The 25,714-nt window shown below is 41.6% G+C and overlaps 1 protein-coding gene across 2 annotated transcripts; it reads left to right on the top strand.

Annotated features, from left to right (window-relative positions):
* Positions 1-87: 87 nt before the first annotated feature.
* On the top strand, positions 88-24,637 carry kif16bb (kinesin family member 16Bb). 2 transcript variants are annotated; one of them, XM_031301912.2, is made up of 19 exons: positions 88-322; positions 394-457; positions 542-652; positions 767-883; positions 1,661-1,755; positions 3,276-3,388; positions 3,472-3,614; positions 3,935-4,112; positions 4,508-4,633; positions 6,003-6,178; positions 6,290-6,355; positions 12,227-12,346; positions 12,484-12,535; positions 12,639-12,776; positions 14,115-14,197; positions 16,457-16,545; positions 20,014-20,184; positions 20,986-21,067; positions 21,779-24,637. In XM_031301912.2, exons 1-19 carry the CDS (start codon positions 276-278, stop codon positions 24,113-24,115), a joined length of 4,308 nt encoding a protein of 1,435 aa, XP_031157772.2. In that variant the 5' UTR covers positions 88-275; the 3' UTR covers positions 24,116-24,637. The 2 variants fall into 2 exon arrangements, with proteins under 2 accessions (XP_031157772.2, XP_035848117.1); XM_035992224.1 differs by having other exon boundaries at positions 89-322; positions 3,472-3,617; positions 3,938-4,112.
* Positions 24,638-25,714: the final 1,077 nt, after the last annotated feature.

Below are 25,714 nucleotides of genomic sequence, written 5' to 3'. Positions count from 1 at the left end.
ATATATATCCAGTTATGTTATTAAATCATATAAACCCAGAGCTGCATAACAAAAGCGAATGACTAAAAGAAAAACGAAAAAGTTGCAACACATCCCAGTGGCTAGTTTGTGTAGTGCATCGAGAAAGAGCGCACAGGCCACAGGTGTGATAATTGGGTGTGAAATACGCAGCATGTTCACGCGGATACCTTAACGGCAGACTTCTCTTTCAAAGAAGGAGAAATAGGCTGAGAGTATTGGTCTTTTGAAAGTGTTCTGTCTGATTTCGATTAAAAATGGCTTCATTGCGAGTAGCAGTCCGAGTCCGTCCGTTGAACAAAAGGTAGGTAAAATGACTGCTTTTATTTTCTCTCGGAATGAACACTTATGCCACTCACGTGCACTTTTCAACAGAGAAAAGCAGTTATCATCGAAGCCGATAATTCACATGAAGGGGAAGTCTACATCTATTGGAAAGGTATTTTATCACTAAATAACAAATATACTATGCTGCAGTTAATTAAGTTTTTATTAAGAGTGGGCTGTTAATTTTAAATTGTAGCCTTCACATATTCGAGGGGATGAGCTGAAGGACAGAAGAAAGACCTTTTCTTATGACTTCTCGTACGATTCAACTGACAGAGGAAGACCCACATTTATATCCCAGGAGAGGGTATCTGTATTCATCTGTTTACTATCTGATCTGTTTCAACATTTTGCATTTTTTTGTATTGTAGTGTAGAACAATTACCTGATATTTTAACTAACCCTTTCTTTGCTTCTTCAGATTTATCATGACTTGGGGTGTGATGTCCTGAAATCTGCATTTGAGGGTTTCAATGCCTGTGTGTTTGCTTATGGCCAAACAGGCTCAGGAAAATCTTACACCATGATGGGTCACACAGTAAGGCCTTCTCAGCTTTCTTAGTCTTACTAAGGTTAAAGTGCCATTTTTAATTTATCTTGGCAGTAAGCTATCCTACAAACATCTGTAGGGCGTTTCCAACTTGCATCCCAAACTTTCCCTGTGAAGTAGAGCTTTAATCTTCAGGGACACTCCCAGGATGTCACAGTATTCACAACACTGTAGAGCCAACATTGCAGAGCACCCCAGCAGTGCTAACCTAGTGCAGTGTGCACAGAGCACTGACTCCTCCCCACATTAGAAACCGACTGATGGCAGCCTCATCAGAGTCTCTTCATTTATCTCCATGTGTCTCCCCACTAATCAGAAAATGTGATGAGGGCAGCAACCCACAGCTTTTCTCTCCTCACTTTGCACAGCAATGGAAATTTTACATTAGTTAACTTTCTGCTTGTCTACCAGGAGACTTGTGCAAGGTCATCAGCAAAGCTGCTGTCAACATCCCAGATAATTATATATGGCTCTTAATGCTTACTATTTGTTACTTTATAATTAAAACAAGAGGGCATGCATCTCAGATTGGAATTGCTTTTATGCTTCAGCAACTCCATGTCAGATGAGCTGTTACTTATATTGTTTAGCTGCCTTTGCATGTGCTGAGTTGTGGTCACGACATAGTATAGACACCCACATTAAGAGAACATAAGAGGAGTAAAATTAAATTGTCATTTAAAACCCTCACACCCTATGTGTAACACTATCATTTTGTATTAAGCGCTCTAAATGTGACATTTTTTTCCCTTTTTAATGCGCCAGGAAGATAAAGGTTTAATCCCACGGATCTGTGAAGGCTTGTTCTGCGAGATCTCTCGTAGAGAGAGTGATGTCGTGTCATTCCATACAGAGGTCAGGTAAGGGACCATCATACATATAGTTATGCTTCTTCTTATCTTCTTCTGCAGAGCAATCATTTAAACTTTCAAACATTGATGCAATTGTGAACAGCCAGAAAACAATGTTTCAAAAAGATGCCAAAACAAGGCTTTTCATTATGTCAAAATTACACAGAACTGCATTACATTTAATGAGTGTAACCAAAGGCACCATGACCACCATAGAAATGTTTATTTATTTCTATGGTGAGAAAGAAGTGACACAGGGAAACAATTCTGTCAGAGTTATGTGACAAAGCATGACAAAGAATGCATTTTCAGGCTAATTGGTTGTTCAGTGGTATGGTCTTAATATTAATTTAGATATGATGGTCAAGTAGGTAAAGGTGTTCATTGTTCATTTTACTTAGCTAAAGAAGGTCCTATAGCTTCAGAAAATTGTATGACCTAACTGTAATGCAGTCCTTTTTAAAGTCAGGAAAAAGACAACATCAATGCTTAATTACTATAATCAGAAGATATCTAGTCTCATCACAATATCTGTTTCAGGATTACATGTCCCAGCTCTACTCCTAAATGATTATGTTGGGAGATAAAATTGAAGATTTTAAGCCCATCAAGCTACTGTGAAACCATTGTTTAGCCATTTGGTATCATGTGTGCTGCTTGAACATTTTGTGGGTTTAATTCACCTCTAGAGTTGGGAGTTATCTGATCTTTGATCTGTGTTGAATAGCTTGAAAATGACAGCAGGATGCTTTTGATAACGCATTTGTACTGTATTTTCTGGTAAATATCCAGCAGAGGTGTGAGTTACGCATTGCTTTCCAAACACGATTTCAAAAAGTGTGATCATCCATGAAATAAAGTATTACTATCACCTTTTCTTGCAGACAAAATGAAATCACAATGTGATTCAAATGTTTGGTTCAAGTAGACAGGATATAATTATTAAAAATGCTTTGATATTCCTGATACACGCATCATAGATTTACTGACCATAGCAGCGTGTGGCTTAATTTATTAGTTCATCGGTCACAACCTAATGGGGCTCCAAATTCTCAACACATTTGGGAAGGTGCATGATTTTATGATTTTTGAGCCATTTAAAAGTTAAAGGGATGGGAATATTGGGATAGCATGTGGTCTCACTTTGCCAGACCCTCCTCCAAAGCGCTAGCATTCGGGAATGGGAGGAAAACGTGCTCTGGTTTAATGGCATTTCTTTAAACCAATCACAATCGTCGTGGGTGCTAAGCTCCGCACGGAGCCGCTGCAAAATAGTCGTGCGAGAGAGAGAACTCAGATTGGACAGATAGTCTAGATAGCAAACACCAAAGAGCAACGCATGCAGTTTGGCTTTAAACTTACTGCACATCTCTTTTGATACTAGACGGTGAATAGCAACTTGTTTTGTTCTCATTTGGTGCTGTGCCATTCACATATCAAGACTGAAACCCTTCATTAATCTGTGCCTTTGTGGCCTGGTGTGCAATCTTGGATCAAACTTAGCATTTGTGTTTCTCTCTTGGCACCAGCTATTTAGAGATCTATAATGAACGTGTGCAGGACCTTCTCAAGAAGAGAACTACACCCACAGATGGAGGCTTGAGAGTGAGAGAGCACCCCAGGGATGGACCCTATGTAGAGAGTAAGCTGGGGTTTTTAATTCTCCATCCAGCACCCATCTCAGCTTGTGTAAAATGCAGAAAATCTAATACAACTTGTGTGTAGATCTTTCCAAGCACTTGGTACACAACCACAGTGAAATGGAGGACCTGATCATTCTCGGCAATGCCAACCGCACCACAGCCAGCACATCCATGAATGACCTTAGCAGCCGCTCCCACGCCATCTTCACCATCAGCTTCACACAGGTGAGCTCCAGTGCGTATCCTTGCTGTTGTCTCATGTTGGGTAAAACATCATTTAAAAGTTTTACTGCAAACTCTTTGGGTCTAAGTAAAGGCCATCCCTCAAGAGCTCTAATTAGCCTTGTTTATCTGTTTAGTGTAATAATTGTCAACATGTTTTTTTTTTTTTTTTTTTTTTTTCATTTTCAAAGGCTTTTTCATTTTTTTTTCCATCTGAAGTAACACTTTTGTCGTGATGCCGCCTAAAAGTATTCCTCTGTGATCGTGCCTCTTTTGAACTAGACAGAGATTGCTCAGTCATGTTTTTTTTTTTTCTGCCACAGGCATGGTTTGATTGGTTTGATGCAGAGTTGCCACGTGAGAAGCTGAGTAAGATCCACCTGGTGGACCTGGCAGGCAGCGAGAGAGCTGATGCCACGAACGCCACAGGCTCCAGGCTGAAGGAAGGTGCCAACATCAACAAATCCCTGGGCACCCTGGGCAGTGTGATCTCAGCTCTGGGTAAATGGCAGTTAAAGCATGACTGACAAAACATGACACCACATCTTTATCTAGTATTGTGCCGTCAGCTCAATAATAGATAGAATAATGGTTGAATTCTATGTAAGAGCAGTCATTTTATTCACTGTGGAATCAATCCGCACTTTTAAAAAACGAAATGCAATATAGGGGTTACCTTAAGTGTTTATTATATTAATTTGATGTTTAGTTTAATTCCAAAAAAATGTTACATGATTAAATATTATGGCTGGAATTAAACTTGTGAGTAGAAACTACTCAACACATTTGAGGATCAATATTGCACCCCAAATAGAGCTATAGAGCTTTTGGCTAAAACATTTTGTTACTACACTCCAGTTTCTCTGAGTCTGTTTTCTCTCTGTGTGACCTCGTAGCTGATCTTAGTGTGGGAGGACAGTCAACAAAAAAGAAGCAGATCTACATTCCTTACAGAGACTCTGTGCTGACATGGCTACTGAAAGACAGCCTTGGTGGAAACTCTGTGACTACTATGATAGCAAGTACGTACAGTAAATCAAAACTCTGCTGACACTAAGACATTTCAGGCTGTTTCCAGAAAGTGTGCGTCACCCCTTTTTTATTCTTACCTTTTCTTGAAAATGATAGTTAACCACATATAGGGCTGCAACTAACGGCTATTTTCATTGTCGATTTAATCTGTTGATTATTTTCTCGATTAACTGAATAGTTGTTTGGTCTATAAAATATCAGAAAATGGTGAAAAATGTCCATCAGTATTTTCCAAAGCCCAATATGACATCTTCAAATGTCTTGTGTTGTCCACAACTTAAAGATATTCAGTTTACCCTCCATAGATGAGTAAAGAAACTAGAAAATATTCAAATTTTAAGTTGGAATTGTTTTTTTTGTACATTTAGTTTCATAAATAACCCAAATCGATTATCAAATACACTCACCTAAAGGATTATTAGGAACACCTGTTAAACTTCTCGTTAATCTAATCAACCAATCACATGGCAGCTGCTTCAATGCATTTAGAGGTGTGGTCCTGGTCAAGACAATCTCCTGAACTTCAAACTGAATGTCGGAATGGGAAAGAGAGGTGATCTAAGCAACTTTGAACGTGGTGTGGTTGTTGGTGCCAGACGGGCTGGTCTGAATATTTCACAATCTGCTCAGTTACTGGGATTTTCACGCACAACCATTTCTAGGGTTTACAAAGAATGGTCTGAAAAAGGAAAACCATCCAGTATGCGGCAGTCCTGGGGGGCGAAAATGCCTTGTTGATGCTAGAGGTCAGAGGAGAATGGGCCGAGTGATTCAAGCTGATAGAAGATCAACTTTGACTCAAGTAACCACTCGTTACAACAGAGGTATGCAGTTAAACATTTGTGAAGCCACAACACGCACAACCTTGAGGCGGATAGGCTACACCAGCAGAAGACCCCACCGGGTACCACTCATCTCCACTAAAAATAGGAAAATGAGGCTACAATTTGCACCAGCTCACCAAAAGTCTCGATTTATTTCTGTTGCGACATTCAGATGGTAGAGTCAAAACTTTAGCGTAAACAGAATGAGAACATGGATCCGTCATGCCTTGTTATCACTGGGCAGGCTGGTGGTGTAATGGTGGGGGGGGATGCTATCCTATCAATATGGGTCAACATTTCTAAAGAATGCTTCCAGCACCTTGTTGAATCAATGCCACAAAGAATTAAAGCAGTTCTAAAAGCGAAAGGCGGTCAAACACGGTATTGGTATGGTGTTCATAATAATCCTTTAGGTGAGTGTAGTTGGCCATTGCCAATATCTTTGCCGCTTTAACCACAAAAATACTTTTTTTGGGTTATCTCACCACTGCTCATCAACCGGTGTGCTTTACTCATGGTTTCCTCCTCATGGCAGCCGTCTCTCCTGCTGATGTGAACTATGTGGAGACTCTGAGCACGTTGCGCTTTGCCAGCCGAGCTAAAACCGTAGTGAACTCTCCCACGGTGAACGAAGACGACAGCGTGGACATGATCAGAGAGCTGCAGGCAGAGATTACCATGCTCAGAAGGCAACTACAAGAAGCCAATCAGGTCCTGCATGTGTTCAAGCTCACATAAAAGGCCATCAAGGATACTACAGTATGTTTGTTGACAGTCTTTTATTCAAAGGTTACATTGTAGGTCTTTTTACTACTACTCCAGGTTTCCCGTGGGGAGCCATCATCCTCTGTGAAGGTAGAAGAGGAGCTGCATCAGAATGAGACAAGGGTGAGTCATCCTCTGCCAATTGGAAAATGTGGGGCAGGTTTAATGTACTCCTCTGTAAAGAAAACGCCTGCTAATCCCCCCCAGGTCCCAGCACTGACCAAAGGGGTGAACCAGCAAATGGGGCGAGACTCAGAGTATTTCGCAGGTATATCGATGATTAATTCAGGTCTTTCAAATGTAGTAAAATCAGACATTACCTTCCATAAAAATGTGTGTGTGTGATCAACTACCATCTACAATTTATTTTAAATTACTCATATAATTGCCTTTCTTGCTTTTTCGCTGTCCCTTTTACATGTAGGACTAAGCCCATCAGGTCATCCAGCCACCTCCACAATACTTTTAGCCATGAAGCAATAGGAGTTTGATTCGCCACATAGTTTAAACAAACTATTCTTACAAGCCAAGTGAGCGTTTGCACAAATATCCTGGGGCCAATTTAACATTGGTTAGTTTGACTCACAATGGCCAGGTAAAAAGTTTTGATTCCTCGACATGAGCTAGAAGATAACAAGACAGTAACTGGAGAGAACTGATTTATTCCTGTGATCCTGTTTGGTGTAATTCTTTAATTTAATCAGATGGTACTATAAAGACCTACAGCCATAACCTGTTTGGCATCTAGAATTTTTTTTTTCCTTTAGTACAGAGTTGGATAGACGAGGTCAGAATAAAATGTGAGATACCCTTGTTCCCAGTCACATTCTTTGCTTTGTTGTTTCTAGACAGACGCTACTAGTTTGTAAGGTGCCCTTGTTGCCTGTGTTTTTATTGCCTGGCTTGTTTTTTATGCACCCTCATTTTCAATTTAGCAATATGTCATAACAAATTTGCATTTCATTTTTTAAGTCCAAAATCCAAATGTATTATTTTGTGAAGAATAATGAAAAAATTATGCCATTTGCCATTACGCCAAGCTTGGTACAGAAGGATATATGCAAGTAAAATAGAAGGCCATAAAAGTCTGAAGGCTTCCTCTATCAATTTTAACACTAACAATCCTCAAAGCAGCAAACTCCCAGCAGCAGATTTGACCGACCTTGCTGCTTGCAGTAAAGACATCCTCCCAGCTGGTGGCACTGCAAGTCTAGTAAACGGCTACTTCATGGAGTGGAAAGGCTGATTAGAGTAGAATCAACCTTCATTTTCCATCTATTTAGGTTTGAATTGCATCCAAAAGCAGAGTTCTTGTAATGAGTGTGAAGTTAGTGTGTGTGTGTGTGTGTGTGTGTGTGTGTGTGTGTGTGTGTGTGTGTGACAGTGTTTTAGGGAGTCTGAAAATGAGATACAGACATGTCTTCTCCTTCAACCCAATATGGTTTCTCTGAGGCTGGGACAGGGTGGCAGCATCCTTTTTATAAGCCCCCAAGCTGCAACAAAACAATGCCACTGTGTGCCAACCCAGAGTTTACGCTGAACACTTTTCCTTTGTGCCCAACCTCCCAAATAACACCAAATGTCATCTGTTTGGGACTCATCGTACTCCGAAGATGTGTGTGTATATCCGACTTGTAGCAGCCACTAGTGACCCTGCACCAAAATACCAGAGTAAAGCTACACATTAAAGAAGACATTGTGTAAGGATTTTGAACACTTTCCACATGAATGTGGGCCATATGTGTGTTGGATAATTAACATTCTAACTCTGTATGGTGGTTAGCAGGTGACATTTAGGGGCTTCACAGCTCTTTATTTATGACAGTGTATTGGAACTCATTAGCAACTGTCACCGCTCCTAATTAAGAGGTCTTGATTATTGACATATGGCACTTTTGTTTCTGACCATCAAGCATATTAATTACAATACAGTGTTGTAAATCTGTTTGCATGGTCAAGCAGTGATGGCTTCATGCTCAGATGCAACATCGCCCATCTCTACCGGCAGAGCTGAAAAATATGCCTTATTTAGAGCGGTCATGTAGAAGCACCTGTTGAGATGTATGATGCAATGTGACACTTAGATGAAAAGGCCATTTTACCGTTGACCGGCAGGCACCCTGTTGTTGCCGAAACTCTTAAGTGTTTGATGAATGACTTTATGGATTTGACATTTGTTTTCCTGTGCATTTGCATTCTGCAGATGTTAGAGCTGCTGTCTTTGCTCAGTTCAGTACAGAGAAGCACATCCAGCCAGTTTGAAGTTGGCCATTTAAAAATTCAGCACACATACTTTACAAACAAAGGCTTAATCACGTTTGTGGAATTTATTTAAAAGTAGATTTTTCTTCCTCTTAACAAATGGCCTTGTTTTTAAATAGAACGGCTGATATAATGCAACCTCCATGTTTAAGTGTATGGTGTTGTATGCTCTTTCTCTAGCACATCGTTTTTAAATAAAGAGCAAGTCTCCAACTCTTCAAGTTCTTGTTTAATTCAGTTTATGCGGTTGCTGAGAGCTAGATGAATTTTTTTTTTTTTTTTTTTTTTTGCCGGGACCGTAAGGAGACAAGTTGACCAAGAGCGGTGTAAACAGAATTTTGAATTCTGTATTCAAAGCAGATTTAGAATGCAAAGTTATTCATCGTCAGCTTCCTAGATTGGTTACAGGGCATGTGGGAAAGAGAAAGTAATTAATATGAGATGGATTCCACAGCAGCCTCACAGAGACGGCAACAGATTGAGAGAACAAAAAAAGGAAGGAAGAGGGTAAAGTGAAATGTTGTTCTACTTGAGGGGTGTATATACACACACACACACGCATGCACGCGCACTTGCATGCACGTGCACACAGATTTGTAGTAGCTCTACTTCACAAGTCGAGTGCTCTTCCCTAGCCAGCCTTTCGGGTCCCATGTAACGCAGTGGTGGGAGGAAACTCCATTTCAGTGAGATAAAATGAACGGCAGTGTTTCTTTGATCCTAGTGGTCTTTGTATTTCCCAAACATGCTGCAATCAGCACAAAGAAACAACTTAAGCCTTGACTGCTCAGAGCCTGGCTCTGTTTAATGTCAATTTACCTCATGCTGTCAGCAGTTATACATCATAGTTAGTCATTATTGCAATTCATTCCTTATTCATATCAGCAGCCTACCTTTGATTCTTCACATGCCAGTAAAGTTTGGCTCCAAACTAGATTGACTTTTTCTTGATTACATGGCCGGATTATTATCCATGTTTGAAACACACATGGCAAGCACATGTGTTATAGGTACTATTCATGCCTACAAGGACTAAACTATCCTATTGGGGCTGTAACAGTATAACAGTACAGTTGATTTTCACAAATTTTGCACAATGTATGCTGAAATTTGAACCATTACCTGACATGAGTCGCAATAGGATACAGCATGATAATTTGTTGACTGACTGGGAACCCAGAGCGCTTTTATCAGGTTGAATCCCTCTAGTTTTTAAGCACATGCAGCATGCATGGCAACATGCTGATGGCTGGAGTGCATATCAAGTTAATTACACAAAACATTCAAATTACAACCAGAACAACTCTTCTCAGTGGTTGAGATTCACAAATAACAAAGGGGCGTTTAAGAAACAAACGACTGTTAATAAGACGCCAATTACTTGCTGTTAGTTACCATAGTGGAATACAAGCAAAAAGGCTTCTTGCCATTTTGAAAACTGGCCATGTAATTGCCTTTCGCTTCACGTGTTATTCATTTGAACTTTTCTAAAGAGCAGTAATCTGAGGTATAAATATGCTCTCTTTCAAGGAAATTAACCTTTTAATGTAACAGAGCAAATCAAATGTAGACGTTTTTCCTCTATGGCTGGATTCAGTAAGTTACCTGCTTATCAGAAGTCAGAAAAGCATTGCTTGGCCTAGTGTGGCAGTGTTTTGAAATGCACATTAACTGAGTCGAGAACCTGAACTGTAAAGTGCTAAGAGAAATCCATTAAATTCTGCCTAACCACAGATGATGGCTTTTAATGGAAGCCCTAAATGCTGCCCAAGCCTGGCTGTTGGTCTAGGCCACAGTTAATTACAGTATGTTCACCAGCTTCCTCAATCTGAAAGTAGAATTTTTTGTCCTCATAGCACACAGGCTGACTGTGGTGAGGAGCAACTTTTTGTGTTGTGTGTGAATGCCAAGAGAAAATAAGAGGATCTCATCTGTTCCTGTTGTCTGAGGAAAGTGACACAGTGCATTAATCTGCCAGGCTGCTCTTCACCTCCTAATGAAGTCTGTGAAGAATCCCTTTTAATTGAGTACAGGGGCTGAGGTCGATTCCTCTCCTTCATTAGGAAAAAAGGATTTCTCCCATCTCACAACTGCCAATGAGTGAAGTGGTGCTGGTGGTGGACATGTCTCTCACTTCGCGGTCCAATCTATATGGGGGGAAAAAAGAGTATGGAGGAGGTTGAAAGAGGGGGAACTAGTTTATGCAGAGTGTTGCCTCTGAATCCTCCATATGTGAGATTTTCTGCTCTGCCTCTTGGGGAGGTACTTATGATAATCCATTGCAATGTGAGGCATTAGTCCACCAGCTTAACAGAAGAATACTTCTGATAGGGCCACTCATGCTTGGGTAGAATCTGGGTTATTGAACCACAGCCTATGCCCTGGGAGGAAAAGGTTAGCAGCCTTAAACACTTTGCCCAGAGAGTTAAGTTTCTCTTCATGGCTTAATTCAGTGTATTTTGAAACCAGCAGGTCATCCAAGGCTAAGTATTTAATTTCTTGTTGAATAATTGGTAAATTAACTGCTCACTATCTCATTCTGTCTGCAGCCTGTCTAGTCTTTTCTAAAGCTTAACTCACACCTTAAAAATGAAAAACTAAATAACATTTTTATACAAAACTAAATGGATATCGCCCCCTTGACAGACTTGTGCTGTAAGGTGGTGTGACTTGCGCTTTTACATTTCCTCAGCAACAATTGTTGGAGGCAGTGAAGCGGTTTATGAAGCAGATCAGAGGTTTAAGGGTTGTCCTGTGCTTTAGAAATGGCTTTTAAATCAATTTCTCTGCTTTTTTTTTTTTTTTTTTTTTTTTTTTAAATCACATTTTTGTAACACCATTCAAGCCATATTTATCAGGGGTTTCTGGACAAGCAGAATGGATTTCTTTTTTCATGCAGCCATTAATTTCAATCTGACTTTTGAGTTGTGATGCAACTGCAATGTTGCTTTGTGTCACTATAATACAGTATTCATCAATAGCCTATGTGGGAAATATGGACATTGAAGTGTTTTATTTCCATCATTTGCTTCTGAGATTTGGCATTCATGCAAACACATGCCGTGTTTTATTGGGGGGATGAAAATGTCCCCCATTAAATAATCAAACCAATTTTTCTACAATTATTCACATTCCTCAACCAATAATACTATATTGAATATAAATGCTTTATGTGTAAGCCATGGCTTGCTTTTCACTTCCTGTGAGCCTATAAGGCACATGAATTCACTTTAGTCTGACCTTCCATACAATACTGCTATTGGACACCTTGTAAATGACACAGAACTAGCTGAAGTTTGTTGCCGTTTTCTAAAGTTGACATACTTTACAAGCTCGGGAGTATTTTTATAGGAGCATGCAGTGTTGATGGCTATGTATCAATAAAGGCAATGGTGCATGGTCTACAACCCATCTTGTGTGCGTGTGTGTGTGGGCGGCGGCACTGCGTCTGTTTCGCTCGCTGAACACAGTGTACAGTTAGACTCTCGCCACGATAATCTGAATGATTTATGGTGTCTCTCTTGCCGTTAGCCACTCTACCGCTTCATGGCGACACATGGTTGGAACGCCGCTATTCTGCGTGGCCTTCAGGCAAGGAAGAGCAGTCATAAAGAATTCAGTTTTCTGCTGGTTGCCATTAAATGTCTGTCAGCATTTTAATTTTATATTGTGTGCCATTCCAGCTACAGGCTATTGAATGATATTTCCTCCCTCATGGTATATTCTCTACAGGAGAAGACTGTGGTGTTGAGGAAGGAGGGGAGTGGAGTGATCCTGGACTGCCAGTTACCTCATCTGATTGCCATTGATGAAGACCTGCTCAGCACTGGAATCATCCTGTATTATTTGAAAGTGAATAGATAATTTGAACTTTGTATAATTCACACATTACTCTTTATTTGTCTCAAATCATCACCAGCCAAGGTCCAGTGCTTTTAATTGCCAAACAGCTTGCATATTGCATCCTGACCTTTTACTCTTCACTGTAGGAGGGCAGAACCCTGATTGGGAGTGACGAAGCATCATGCAGTCAGGATATTGGTGAGTCAAGGTCACTGCACGATATTCCCAGCTGCTGTGTCAAGCATTAGATACGAAATAAGCCACATTTGTTTTTATCCTTTCATATTTAATTGTATTGTAGTGCTTCGGGGGCCTGGGCTCCTCAGTGAACATTGTGTGCTTGAGAGCCGTGCTGGGACCGTGACTCTGATCCCTCAGGATGGTGCACTGTGTTTAATCAATGGCTCTGTGGTAACTGATCCCTGCCAGCTGACTCAGGGTAAGCATTTCTGCAAAGCTTAATATGCTCCTGATATTATTTAATGAACATTGGGTGGGATGGGGGTGAGGGAAGCAAGGCAGGTCTGTAATGATTTCTCTCCCAAGATTCCCAATGAGACAATAACACACTCACCCATTTTGAATGCAGTTATATGAGATCACTGCCTTACATCTGCAAATGAAATCCACTTTATGTCCCTGGCACCCCCGCGGCAGCGCACTCAGGCCATGAGTGGATTGTGAGCGCAGCTCTCCACAGGGCAGATGCCATTTCTCTTACTAAACATTTTGAAGGGCAAGGGACCCCAGACAAAGCTCCAGACAAAGCCCCAGGCCCTCCATTTAATTGGCAGATGGAGTTGATAGGCCCGACAGGTTTGAAGTGGGTCAGAGCATTAACCTTTCAAAGGACAGAGCCAAGCGGAGCTGAAACTCCTGCCCCCCTGAGCAGACCCTGTTTGCCGGGGCTGGGAGCTTTCAACGCTTACTGCCTCCTCACTCACTCTGCTTTGCTTTCCAGAGATAATAACTGCACACAGAACCAGGCAGTGCAGGGCCCTAGCTATACTAGTCTTTTATAACCATTTCAATTTATCCAATATCCCCTTCAGAAACAGCTGCATCTGAAGCTATTTTCTTCAACAAATGATAGTAATTTTCCGTCCCAACAGCAGCTGGAATCCATCACAGGCTGCCCTCTCAGGTGCTTTGTCACTCGTCAGAAGTCATTAGTAGTAGCAAGATTAGTATTTGCTGTGCTGAGAGAGGAGGAGGGGAATGAAGAGGAGACCTCGAAAGTCTGTGGATGTGGCCGTGTGAGCCTGATATACAGTATAAACCCTAATATCACTTCAATTCTACAAGACTTCTCAAGTTTCCTTGGACCATTTTCTCTGGTAAATCATTCCTCTGGTCTAGGTCACTGCCAATCACTTCGGGGATTGTGTTCTTCATGGCAATTCATTCACTTAACCTCAGCAGAGGAAAATGTTGGAGAATTTTTTTGTGCCATTTATCAACTTTTCCCCAAGTTCAGTGCAGAGACAGTTCACTGCAATCCCATAATGATAAGCTGATTCCCATGGCTTTTGCTCCTCACCTTTTTTATGCATTGCAGATACTGTGCCTCACCTTCCAAAGTGTACCTGGCGGACTTTCAGCACCATTACTGTCACTTGTATCTGTCTTGGAACACATCACATCTTACCTCTGTCAGTCTTTCTTACACTCTGTTGCATAATTCAGTGCTTGGTGCAGCAAATGGTAAAGTCAAAGCTGGTAAGTGAGTTGGTGATTTGCCACTTTTTTCATGCTATACCTCTTTGGTTCCCTCTAGGTGCCATCACACAGCTAGGAGGAGGAACCATATTCCGGTTTTACCACCCGAATAAGGCTGCCCAACTCAGAGAGCAGCACCAGGTACAGACGATACCCAAAACCACAAGAGACAAGCCCTGTTGTGTTCTTATACTATCCTGCTATTTTTGTAAAGCTGATGGAGCCTCTTTTAGAAAAGTTCCTGCCACAACTGCATTTTCTGCTGGTAATTTTGTGAAAGCAAGTCAGCATCATGCACTTTGTTCCCATAACTACCAGCTGTAATATCTGCTTCTTCAGCAAACATTGCTCATGTTGCACTCAAATTCACACTTCACTCCACATCAGAAACTCCACAACACCACCAGTTTGTGATCCATGCAGATTCTTTCTAACCAGAATAAGAACTACTGGCCACTTTTCAGCTACTGCTTGTTTTGCCTGTTTAGCATTAAACTCTACTTTTTTGTTCTGATTAATTGGCTCACAAAAAAAGTGCCAGACCTGTACATCATGAACAATCTCTCCACAAAATTGAATTGTTTTCAACGTTAGAGAAGCTCTCAACTGTTCCTGAAAGGAGGCCAGGTGCATCAGCTTTCAAAACTGGCTGCTTTTTGTCCGTCTTGGCTTTCATTCACTTTCGTGTTTTTAAAGAAGCTTTGTGTGAATGCACACTGTCTCCTGAGCATACTGTGTTTCTCTCCAATCATTTGTTTTAATGTTTAAGTATTAGTTTGGGTTGCATGAGTGGGTGTAAGAATAAAAACCTGTAAGTGTTTACGTGCTGGGCAGAATTAAATCACTTTAAATTTAGTTAACAATGGCTTTAAATGTTAAAACTTAAGTGGAAAGTTTAAATGTTTTGTTGTGGTGTCACTGTGTTCTGATAGAATACTCCTTCAGATTATCATTACATAATTAACATATTTTCATCTACAGAGATCTAGTGTTATGAACAGTGTCTGAAAAATCTTCACCCCTTTTGACGTCATGTTATTGTTTAACATCCAATCACATTAGGATTTTTTTTTACATTGATCAACAGAAAAGAATCTCTGATATAAAGACGAATCTTGACACTTAAATCATTACTTGTGCAGCCATTTGTCTTTAGAAGCTAAGCAATATGAGCAGCAGAATAGAGCTCTGTGTACAGTTGAAGTGTGACAAGTGACTTTAGGTTAAATACACCAGTATGTCTGTAAGGTACAACCGCTTGTTAATTTCATAGAAAAACCTACATCATGAGGACAAAGGGACGTTACAAACTAAATCTTGCCAAATTTACTGAAAACAACCTAATTAGAGAAAGGACAAGAAAAGTGCAGTTAGGTTAGTCAGTCTAAACCGGCTTACTGTAGACCAACCATCCTCAAAAGGTCTGTGTGAGAAGAGCACTACTGAAGCAGGTTACCGAAAGGCCTGTAGACATAAAGGCTGATATGGTAGACACTGTGCATACAAATGCTGTTGCCTGGGTGCTTCACTACTCATAATTTGTCAGAAGGCAAATGCAGAATACTTTTTTATAAACAACAATGAATGAGCATTGATAATTACAGGATCTGAAAAATATTGCTATAATATTGACCCTCAATGTATTTTAAAATGAAGTTCTTGCCTAGTATCCACTGCCTGCAACTCAATTTGAGTCCCCTTTAAGTATTTCCTCCTGTGCTTTATACTATTTTGTTGTAAAATGGCTTCACACAACCATTTTATAGACACAGCTGTACTTCTGATTTTTGACAGCTTTCTGCTCTCTGCATTATTGAAAATGGCACACCATTACAGCCAAGTAAATCAGACATCTAGGCCCCGCTGTGGTTCCCAGAAGAAGTCTTTGCCATTCATTTTTTAATAGTCATTCCAAATGAGATGGTCTCACGAGTTCCACATTCGCTCAGTCTTAAAACACAAATGGAATGAAAAGAGTAAATGCAGTGTGTAACTGTGGTTTTTAAACAGTATATTTAAGTAATGGCAAGTTGTAACTGAATAGTTCTTAAGAAACTGTGAAACCTATATAGAGCCACAAGAATGGACCTGGTTGTACATTACAGCAGCTTTCACAGAATGCACAACCCTTTCATTTTAGGAATATGTGATAGTTTCATGCTGATTGCCCTCATTAAGAGGGGTTTTATTTACCAGATATTAGATTTTGACATTTCTTCAAAGCTCTTCAGTCTACCCTCATGTTTTGTGAAAAACAGTGTGATGAACACTGATGACCTACAGCATATACGATAATTAAACCATTGCACAATTGAAAATGTACCGAAAGGCAGTTGTCACTCATTTCTCACACTACGACAGATTTACATTTCACAGTGCTGTCTCATTGTTTGTCTGTAGAACCGGCTGCTGTCTGCCTTCAGCTTGCCCTTGACTGACATGTCCAAATCGACTGAGAATCTGTCCAAAGTGATGCAGCAAAACCCAGGGTGAGACTCATGCAGACGTGTGTTGGTGTAATAGCTCTCTCTACTCTGTGTGACCCAAGCATAACCGAACCCCGTCCACCTCAATCTCCACAACGTGCCTGCTTATTGAGCAGCATTCATCGGCGCATAGACCAACTCAAAGCCGTAAATCATGACAGCATTTCTGTGATGAGGAAGGGGGGGGGGGGAACATGCAAACAGCCATTGTCAGGTGCTTCATGCTGAGCCAGTGGAAATCACAGCAGGCAAGTCTTCTACAGCCCAAGGGCCTCTAGTTTGATAGGTTGTGAACTTCCCTGTGTCCCATTTCCGAAATGACTGCAGTGCACTAAAGTTCAGCTCCCCCAAATTCCCAGACTGATTGGAATTGACGACATTCCACTTTGCTTCACTTAGTCCACATATAGCCAAGTACAGTCTTGGGGTAGACAAGTGTCCCAGCATGTGTTTAGCGGCGATTGCCACGGTTATAAGTTTTGCTCTGAAGCTGTTATTGTGTCAATAAGCATGTAAAATGTGCTCTGTTTTTGGAGGTATCAAATCTGCTAGGTGGGCAAAATGTCTTATCCTGGGGAAAAAGTCTCATACCAGAAAGCCTTTTTAATTAACATATATAATACATAAAATGTCCTTACCTTTGGTCTCTGTAAAAGCTTGTTAAGTAGGCCTTTTTGATTTGAGATTATTTTGTCATAAAACAGGTGTACACAGTTATGTTGAAGTGGGGACTCTGTATTGAGAGTCCTACTGTAGACACAGCTGCAACTAATGCAAGCACAGTAACGTTTGATTCAGGTTAGTTCATTGAGTTGACTTTTCTGTAAAAACGTGCCATCAGGATAATTTAAAAGATATATATAAATGGACGCACAGTGGCTTTAACAAACCGACCTTTTGTTAGTGCTAACTCCTCACTATTATTTACCATTTCATAGAGACAGAGCGCATTTAAGTCCCGCCCCCACCAGAGGGGAGAAGAACTCTTCGGTCTCCATTGACTTGTATTGCATGAAGTTGCCTCCTTGTTAATTTCGTCTGCTAGCAAACAGTTTGCCAACAATGTAAAGAACCCATAATGTTTTTATAAGTTGCCGATCTGAGACTTGTAACAAAATGCTTGCTGTAAACGTAATGTCGGACATATCGTTAGTTTAGTGTCAGGATCCCACAATCTCCCCATTCTCCCTGCTGATTCCACACATCTGTATCCACTTTTGTCTTCATAAAAGCTGAGTTTTTCGAGTCAGCAGCTTATAAAAACTTGAGTCATGGGATATCTACCCTGTTGGTAGTTAATATCACCACACAGCAGCCTTGAAGCATTTTTGCTGTTTGCTAGCAGACGAAATTGACGAGGAGGCACCTTCGCTATAAGTCAACGGAGAGTGGAGAGTTGTTTTCCCCTCCGGTGGGCGTGGCTTTCGGAGTATGACGCGATGCGCTCTGTCGCTCTTAACAGCACTTTTCTTACACTACAACCTACCAAACTCTGAGAGACATTATGTTTATGATCTTTATACCCTGCCACTGCCTTGGAACAGTGTGACAGGCAATTGATCTGTCGGTGTCTCAGTGTTCATTGAATTAGTGCCCAAAATCCAATTCACTCTCGAGTGATTCACCACCTACTGAAGAAGCGAGCAATTTGAGACACAGGCCTGGTCTCTCATGATCCATCTGATAACCCTGATGTTTTACAGCATGTGGCGCTGTCTGACATGTAATTTCCCTCACAGTGCAGTATCCCCAAAAAGCAGCGCTTCCTCTCAGGTGATTCATACTGCTGTCAGTCCCGACACCTGTAACAGTGTTCCCAATCCACTGGTCTGACGCTGCTTGGATGTGAATGTGTTTGTGTATATAGAGGATTAATTCAAAGCTTTTAGTCAACCTGTGTGTGTGTGTGTGTGTGTGTGTGAACTCGGGACAGCTTGATTGAAGTCTGGAGGTGATAATGGCAGATGAACTGCAGGAATGACGGTCAGCAGAAAGCTTTTTTTTTTTTTTTTTTTTTTCTTTTACAGTGTAGAAATACGGAGAGGCCAATATGGCAGTACAGCACATTGTCTAATAGACTCTCCTCACCTGGCATGCTGAACCATCATCTGTTCAAGCCCTGAAGATGGGCAGAGAGGGAAGGTCTCTTTTTCTTCTCTCTTAACTTAGATATGCATTCCAGCCGTGTTGTTCGTGCAGCATAAACTCCCTTGTAGCAAGGACAGAATTTATCTCCAAGTTTGCCCAATTATCTTGGAAATATCCCTCGGTGGTAAATAAGAGCATATCATTTGAATTCAAACGGTGGCTGTGGATATCTGTTCAGCTCTGGGAGTCACAGGAGATATCAATGAACTGACCTGCTGTTGCTTGAGGGGTTATTCCTTTGCAACAAAAGCAACCTGCCTCATTATTGGCTAAATCAGTTGGATCGCAGACTTTCCCACTTAAGAGTTAGGACATGAAGAGGCTAACTGCATTAAAAACGCCAGACCTGCTCCTTAAAGCAAGGAAACACTTCACATGTTTGTATTTATTCAGATCATTGGTTCACTGATTTGAATGCATGCAATGTCAAAGTGCATATATGTCAGCTGAATGCAGATTTTCTCATCTAGCCTTGGCCTGAGGTGCAAAAAAAAAAAATTTAATTAATTTTTTTTTTTAATAATTAAAAAAATAAATTGAGCTTTTAGTTTGGAAACATAAGATGAATACTCCTGGGAGAGACAGGAAAGGGCTATTGTCTGTTATGGCAAGTTTACATGCTTTGTATTGGTGTATAATTAATTCATGACCGTCCACAAGACCCACTTCTTACCTACTTGTAAAAGTTGGCCCACTTGATTCATTCTTTATTAAATGGACTGTGTAACATATATGTTGAAGTGCAGCTCTTTCAAACCCAGAAAGTCTGGACTCTGAGAGCTCCCAGTGATGGAGCGGGCCAGCTGGTGTGCAACCCATGCAGCTTTTAATGGCCACCTTGGCTCTGAAAGTCCCTCATCTGACAACCCTCTCTTCCATCTCTGGCCAGGAGGCCAAGTGGCAACTTTACTATTTGCCTCCTCTGCCCACAGACAGGCTGTTACTAGGACCTTGAATCTCCTGAAATTGTGTTTTTTATACTGGTTAACATCCATCACTCTCGGAGCTCCTGTGCCACTTAACACCTCCTGCCACTAGCTTTAGTGCAGCTAGAACAATCGTACCTACAAACCCATCTACCGCAGAAGGGTGTGATTTCTTTTTTTCATTTTCGTGTCACTGTACTTTAAGCTGTTCTTTTAAGTCAACATCCCAGTTTCCTCTTTCAAATATCTGGGTTGGAGTTTCTTAAAACAGCCAAAAAATGAACTGGAAAGGTTTGAAAATATGGTACGAGATGTGTTAAAAGGTGTGTATGAAAGGATGTAGGACTTCTCATAAAATCTGTGTGGGATTAGTGTGCGTGTATGATGTGATGACTAGGATGGACGAGAAGCTCAACCAGAAGGGAGTGGAATGGCAGCAGGTCCAAGAAAACCTGAACAGATGTAACCAGGACATCAAAAGACTTTCAATGGATAACAGTGGGGCTCCCCATCAACCGAGAGCAGAAGAGAAGACAACAGGGGCAGAGATGGAAGAGACTGGCAATGGGTGAGTAAGGGGGTGGCAAACTGTGCTCTCCATGGTGATGTTAACAAATCTGGTTGTGTACCAGTTTTGTTCGCAGTCATTTCACAGCAAGAACATTGTAAACCTCTGCATGTGAGCAAAGTGTGTGACAGAAAAACAATGGTTTCAATGTTGTCAGCTTCTTTGACTGGGAATCCCAGGTCAGTGTTTCTCCCGTTTTATGTGAGTAGACAAACCTCGCTGAGTACAGGACAGCCTCTGTACTGATCCTCAGGATCTGCAAAAATCCTTTAATTGTCACAAGGACCTGCACTGTGATCCCTCTTATTGATGTCAATGCTTTAGCGCTCCCGCTTTCCCCCCTCGTCAACCTGCTGCAACACACAAAGCTCAGCCAAAGCCTCTGTTTACTGTCAGAAATCATTCTGAGCCGTATATTTGGTTTCTGCTCCCCCCTCTAGAGTGCTGAGTATTGTATGTAAATCCTCAAATCAACATGCACAGATTCTATTTAATTTCACAGTTAGTAGAGTGGCTCTAATCTCATCGAGCCATTTGGGCTGTTTGCTTTTCAAATCTAATGGATGTAAAGGGGAGGGGCGGTCTTGTCTTTTGCCTGCAAACAGTTTGAGGTCTCCAGTGTCACACCCCAGCAAATAATTAAATTTGCTTTTGAAAACAAAAAGCCTGGCAGCATGTATAAGCATAAAAAGACAGCTGTATTGTGCACACGCCTCCTCATATCAAGACACACTTTTTGTTTTTTGATAGAAGATGAAATCTATAATTTAATTCTTGTCACTTCACTGTGTCCTTTTTCAGCCAGATGGATACGCTGGCTGCAGAGACAGCAGAGTCCAAAGTGCCAAGCAGCTGTCTTACCTCTGCCACAATAGAGACTGCAGTATGTATTCACATTTTATTTGTTCTAGGGTTACAGCAAGTCACACTTGATTAAATATAATAGAATAAGCCACGAATAGTTTCTGCATGGAATTAAATATGACTTGTCACTTGACATGTTCCTAAGAAATTAAATATAAAACTAAAACTGTGCAAAAAGTGATTCTTTTTTTTTTTTTCCCCCCCCTTTGGTTTATCGAGCCACTATGTTGCTACAACTGAAGTGCTAGTCCCTTTTGTCTTTGCGAAACAGAGCAATTGTCAATTGCTCTGTTCCCCCCCCTTCCCCAGCGATGCCCAATACAGATTTTTATGAGGCATGAAATACTTTTTCCCTTGGCTTGTTGTGTTTGTTTATTATGCACATATTTTCTTTAAAAGCCCTACAGGCCCTACAAAATGAGCCCTACACTCATTTTGTGAAAGCTTATTGCAATGAGAGCACTTTTGAAGTATTTGTTTATACATGTACCTTGTTATTCTTCACTCCATTTTCCTGTGCATGTATTTAGGTAGTCAAATATAATGAATACATAAATAAAGATACATTTTAAAGGGGGCTGGGTGAAAGTTATTTTAGTTCCTTCCTAGCAATGACGGTACTTATTTTGTAGTCAATTGCACAGACATTTTGAATTACTCTCTCATCTTTCAAAATTTGATTTCCTCATTATTTCTCCTTTTCTCTTCCACTTTACACAATATAAACTAGGCCAAACCTGGAAAATATCCTGTCCGTCACACTAGTTCTGAGTTGGATGGAGACGCACTACAGGGCGGGATAAGCACCAGGGATGGCCAGGAGCAGGAGAGGCACTTGTGTCATAAATCAGTGCCATGGCTCATATCCGAGTGGCTGTGGAGTAAAGCTCAGAGTGGCGCTGGAGTTGCAAGTTATAAGGGAGAGGAGGTTTGGTCAGGGGATGCCAGCCTCCAGCAGACAAGTGTCCTGGGCCCGGGTGATGGATGCGGCACGAAGCTAGAGGGGAATGCTAACGAGATCAAAGGCGTCGTGGCTGACTGCTGCAAGGAGAGACCTGGCTCTGGTGGGAGCTCATTAGGCAGCATGTCCCACCTGCAGAGCAGCAGAGGAACGAGCTCCACGTCTGTCCTCCCACAGACCAGCACTCATTCTCAGCTCGACAAAAGGCCTCTCAGCAGTCAGGCAGCCTGCTGTCCACCTGAAGAAACTACCTTCAAAGGCCAGTTTGGCTGTGGAGAAATGGATGGATCAGGAAGTTTGGAGGAGATCCCGGGAGTGTGTGTGACTGAGACGGCAGCAGCCACAATGCAACACTCAGGGCTGGGCTCTTTGGTCAGCAGAGCTTCTTGGATTGTCCAGGATGCAGGGCGTCTCCTTTGGAGCTCCCCCACAGTATTGCAGCAAGTCAGGGAAGAGGGACTACAGCCTGTTGGGGCCCGCTGGTCCAGTCATGTTGTCTCTCTGGTCAGGGAAAGTAATGTTCTGTCTGTAGTAAGGGACAGCCAGGTCTTCTCCATGGTTAAAGGGAGCTTGGTCTTCTCTTTGCTGAAGGATAGTCACATTTTTTCCATGGTGAAAGACCTACCTCTCATACAGCACATCCAGATGGAGATAACTCAAAACCTTCAGCCTGAGGAGGCAGCTCAGATGATTCAAGGCTGCATTATTCCTGACACCACACGACTCCCCGTCCCGACACCAACACAAACCTTTTGCAGGGCAGACGAATTGCCAGATAGCTTGCCACTAATCCCAGAAGATATGTTGACAAGGAATAAGAGTATTGGTGATCTGCGGTTACCACAAGAGCAAGACATGGCTGATATTCATGTAAAACAGGGAGACAAACTGACTACAGAGCTATTGGCAGTGAAACTCATCGGTGAGCCAGAGTTTTCCCATGCACCTGGAGACAAACTGATCACAGAGCTCTCGCCAGTAAAACACATCAGCGAGCCAGAGGTTGCCCATGCACCTGGAGACAAAGATCAGGCATTGGAGAACTCCAGGACTGTGCAGAACAAAAACAATGTCAAAATCTTTACTCAAACATTGATAGAATTTCCTGATTCCCTTTTGAAGCTGCAAACTCTGCCATTGCCAGACATGATGGACACTTTACAGTCTATCATCTCCACCTCGGTGCTCACCTTCCAGGAGATTGTCGCGCTCTATTGGCTGAATGTTGCTAAATGCAGCCAACCTGAGCCCCGTCCTGCCCTACTGATCCTGGCAGAGACTGGCCTCTACACCCTGACCACTGACTCTGGCCTCCTGGCTGTGTTCCATCAACTCCCCTTGTTGCAGCTGAAAGAGGTGCAGATAGGCTTAGCAGGCCACAGTCTGCGTTTGATGAGCACTACAGAGGAGAGCATCCTGGGTGTCTACACCCACAGCCAGCAGCTTACCAAAGAGCTATGCTGGGCCATACTTGGTGTCACCTGCCCTGGGGACAACAGGGTCTCTCAGCACCCACTGCTCCATGGAGACTTGATGAAGTTGTCTTTAGACTGGAATGCCTGTGTACCTGACCTGCTGCTGGATGCTGGTTTAAGGGTTCGCTGCCAGTTTCAGAAAAGTCTTGCTGATCTGGTTTACCTTCTTCATTGTAACTTGGATCAAAAAATAGTAACTCTGGGAGAAGTGCAGCTGCTACTATGCACAGGTGTAGGGGTGTGCATCAGCCCCAGTAGCCACACTGAGGCTCTAGCCCAGCTTTTTCTTACTGATACCCACCTTGGCCTAGTGCAGGAGGATGCTGTCTTTCACCCGACTCCACGCTCTGTCACCATAGCGCCCTGCTGTCCCCAATTCCATGACTTAATTCTCCGCGAGCGCTCAGATGTGCGCTGTGTGCTGGTGCATGATGAAGACAAGCACGGAGTTGTCAGACTGGATGTAATCCTGGCAAATGTGGGGGGCAGGGGTCACCCTGAAAGCGTGACTAAGGCAGCTACCCCGCCTGCAAAAGCTTCAAATTCATCCCCGAATGCAGAAGTGTGGAAATTAACTTTCAGTTGCTCCTCTGAGGCTGCCTGCCTGATTAATCACTTGTCAAATGTCTGATCAAGGACTGAACAGCCAGTAATGAACAGCCCAGCTTGAAAACTCTCACTCACAGGGAGCCAAAAGTGCATCCCAAACAGACAACGCAAATGACATCTTCAGTGGCAAATGACAGTGAAAACTATGACCTAGTTTGAAGTTTCCGTATTGATTTGTTTCTCTGAAGTTTGTCATGTTAATAATGCATGGCTTTAGCACTTATCTTTAAAACCCTTGACTTTCTTTGTTCTTGCATTGTTATTGTTCTTTAACCACTAGCCCCCCTAATTAAATAATTAAGGGTTGATGGTTCAGGATTAAAACATGTTTGTACTGGTGTCATTTGTTTCATAGGCATACTATTTTTTTTTTTTTCTTTTTTAAAGGATCTTAAAATACAAATCCCACTAAATTATCTCAGTCATGTTTATTAAATTGTGTGTATATAAATGTATGTCAAGTTAAGGTTATTTTTATTTAAAAATAGATTTAATGAAATGAATGTGTGAATATGTTTGTTAAAATAAAAGGAATGTAAATCCACTGCTGCTCTGAAGTTGTGTTCACCACTTAGAATGCAGATAAGCTCTGATAGTTGAGCTTTTAACTTGGGAAAACAAAGGAATTCAGAGTCTGATGCATTTCACTGCTTTGTGTAATATTTTCTTTCTATCTCTGTCAGGTTTTCTTTCTCTTCCTACCCTCCTCTCTTGTTAGCTTTGACATAGGCTCCTTTTTACTTTCAGCCTCTTCCTCACTGTATCTGTATTCCACTCGTATTATCGAACTCACCACTGGATATGCACTTACATAAAAGCTTAGTATCTGAGGTCAAGGTGGACCTTCTTTGTAGATACTACCTGCACAATTGCTCATTGGGTTTATTGCTGCCAATCAAAATTAGTCTCACTCCAGGACAAGACTTGTTCATTGTATGAGAACTGCTTTAAATTTTGAAAAGGTTGATCATGCCACATCTCTGAGAAAGAACTTGAGTCGGATTCCCACCTCTAGAGTTGGAGCCAAAGACTTTTTGCACCTTGTCATGACTGAGTGACCCTATCCAGCATGGAAGATTATAGGGGCAATATAGTGCAATCAGTTCTCGTGTCTGCTACAGCATGAGGGATGGAGATTTCTCCTTGAACGAAGAAACGCATCACACCTCGTAGCAGTGAGGTTTGAGCCAGGATGAAGGCTCAGGGATGCAAAGGGTTGTTTTCCTCCCTTTTTCTCAAGACTGTTAATTAGCATTCAAACATCTCCTGAATATCATGCCTTCTTGTGAATAAAACACAAAAGGCAGACAAATCAAAATGAGGCTATTTTAATATAAACTGCAAAATGCAGATAAAACCCTAAATTGGAAACGGAAGGTTCAGCAGGCCATCCAGTGGTTATTAGTGATTTAGAAGTATCAGTGATTGTTCTAGCCATGTCACGATAAAATGGGCAGTTGACTAACCTCAATAACCAGTCTGCCTCCCCAGTACCATATGTGACGCCTGCAGTATGCTGTTTTGTGAAACAATTATTTGGGAATGTAAATCGAGGGGTTGTTGGTAATCTTTAATGCTACCAGTAAATTATTTCTCAACTGTCAAAACTCAGTTTAGGAAT

Source organism: Sander lucioperca, chromosome 15, assembly GCF_008315115.2.
Source record: "Sander lucioperca isolate FBNREF2018 chromosome 15, SLUC_FBN_1.2, whole genome shotgun sequence".
Taxonomy (NCBI): domain Eukaryota; kingdom Metazoa; phylum Chordata; class Actinopteri; order Perciformes; family Percidae; genus Sander; species Sander lucioperca.
The sequence above is the reverse complement of the archived record's forward strand: the minus strand, read 5'-3'. Positions and strand labels throughout refer to the sequence as shown.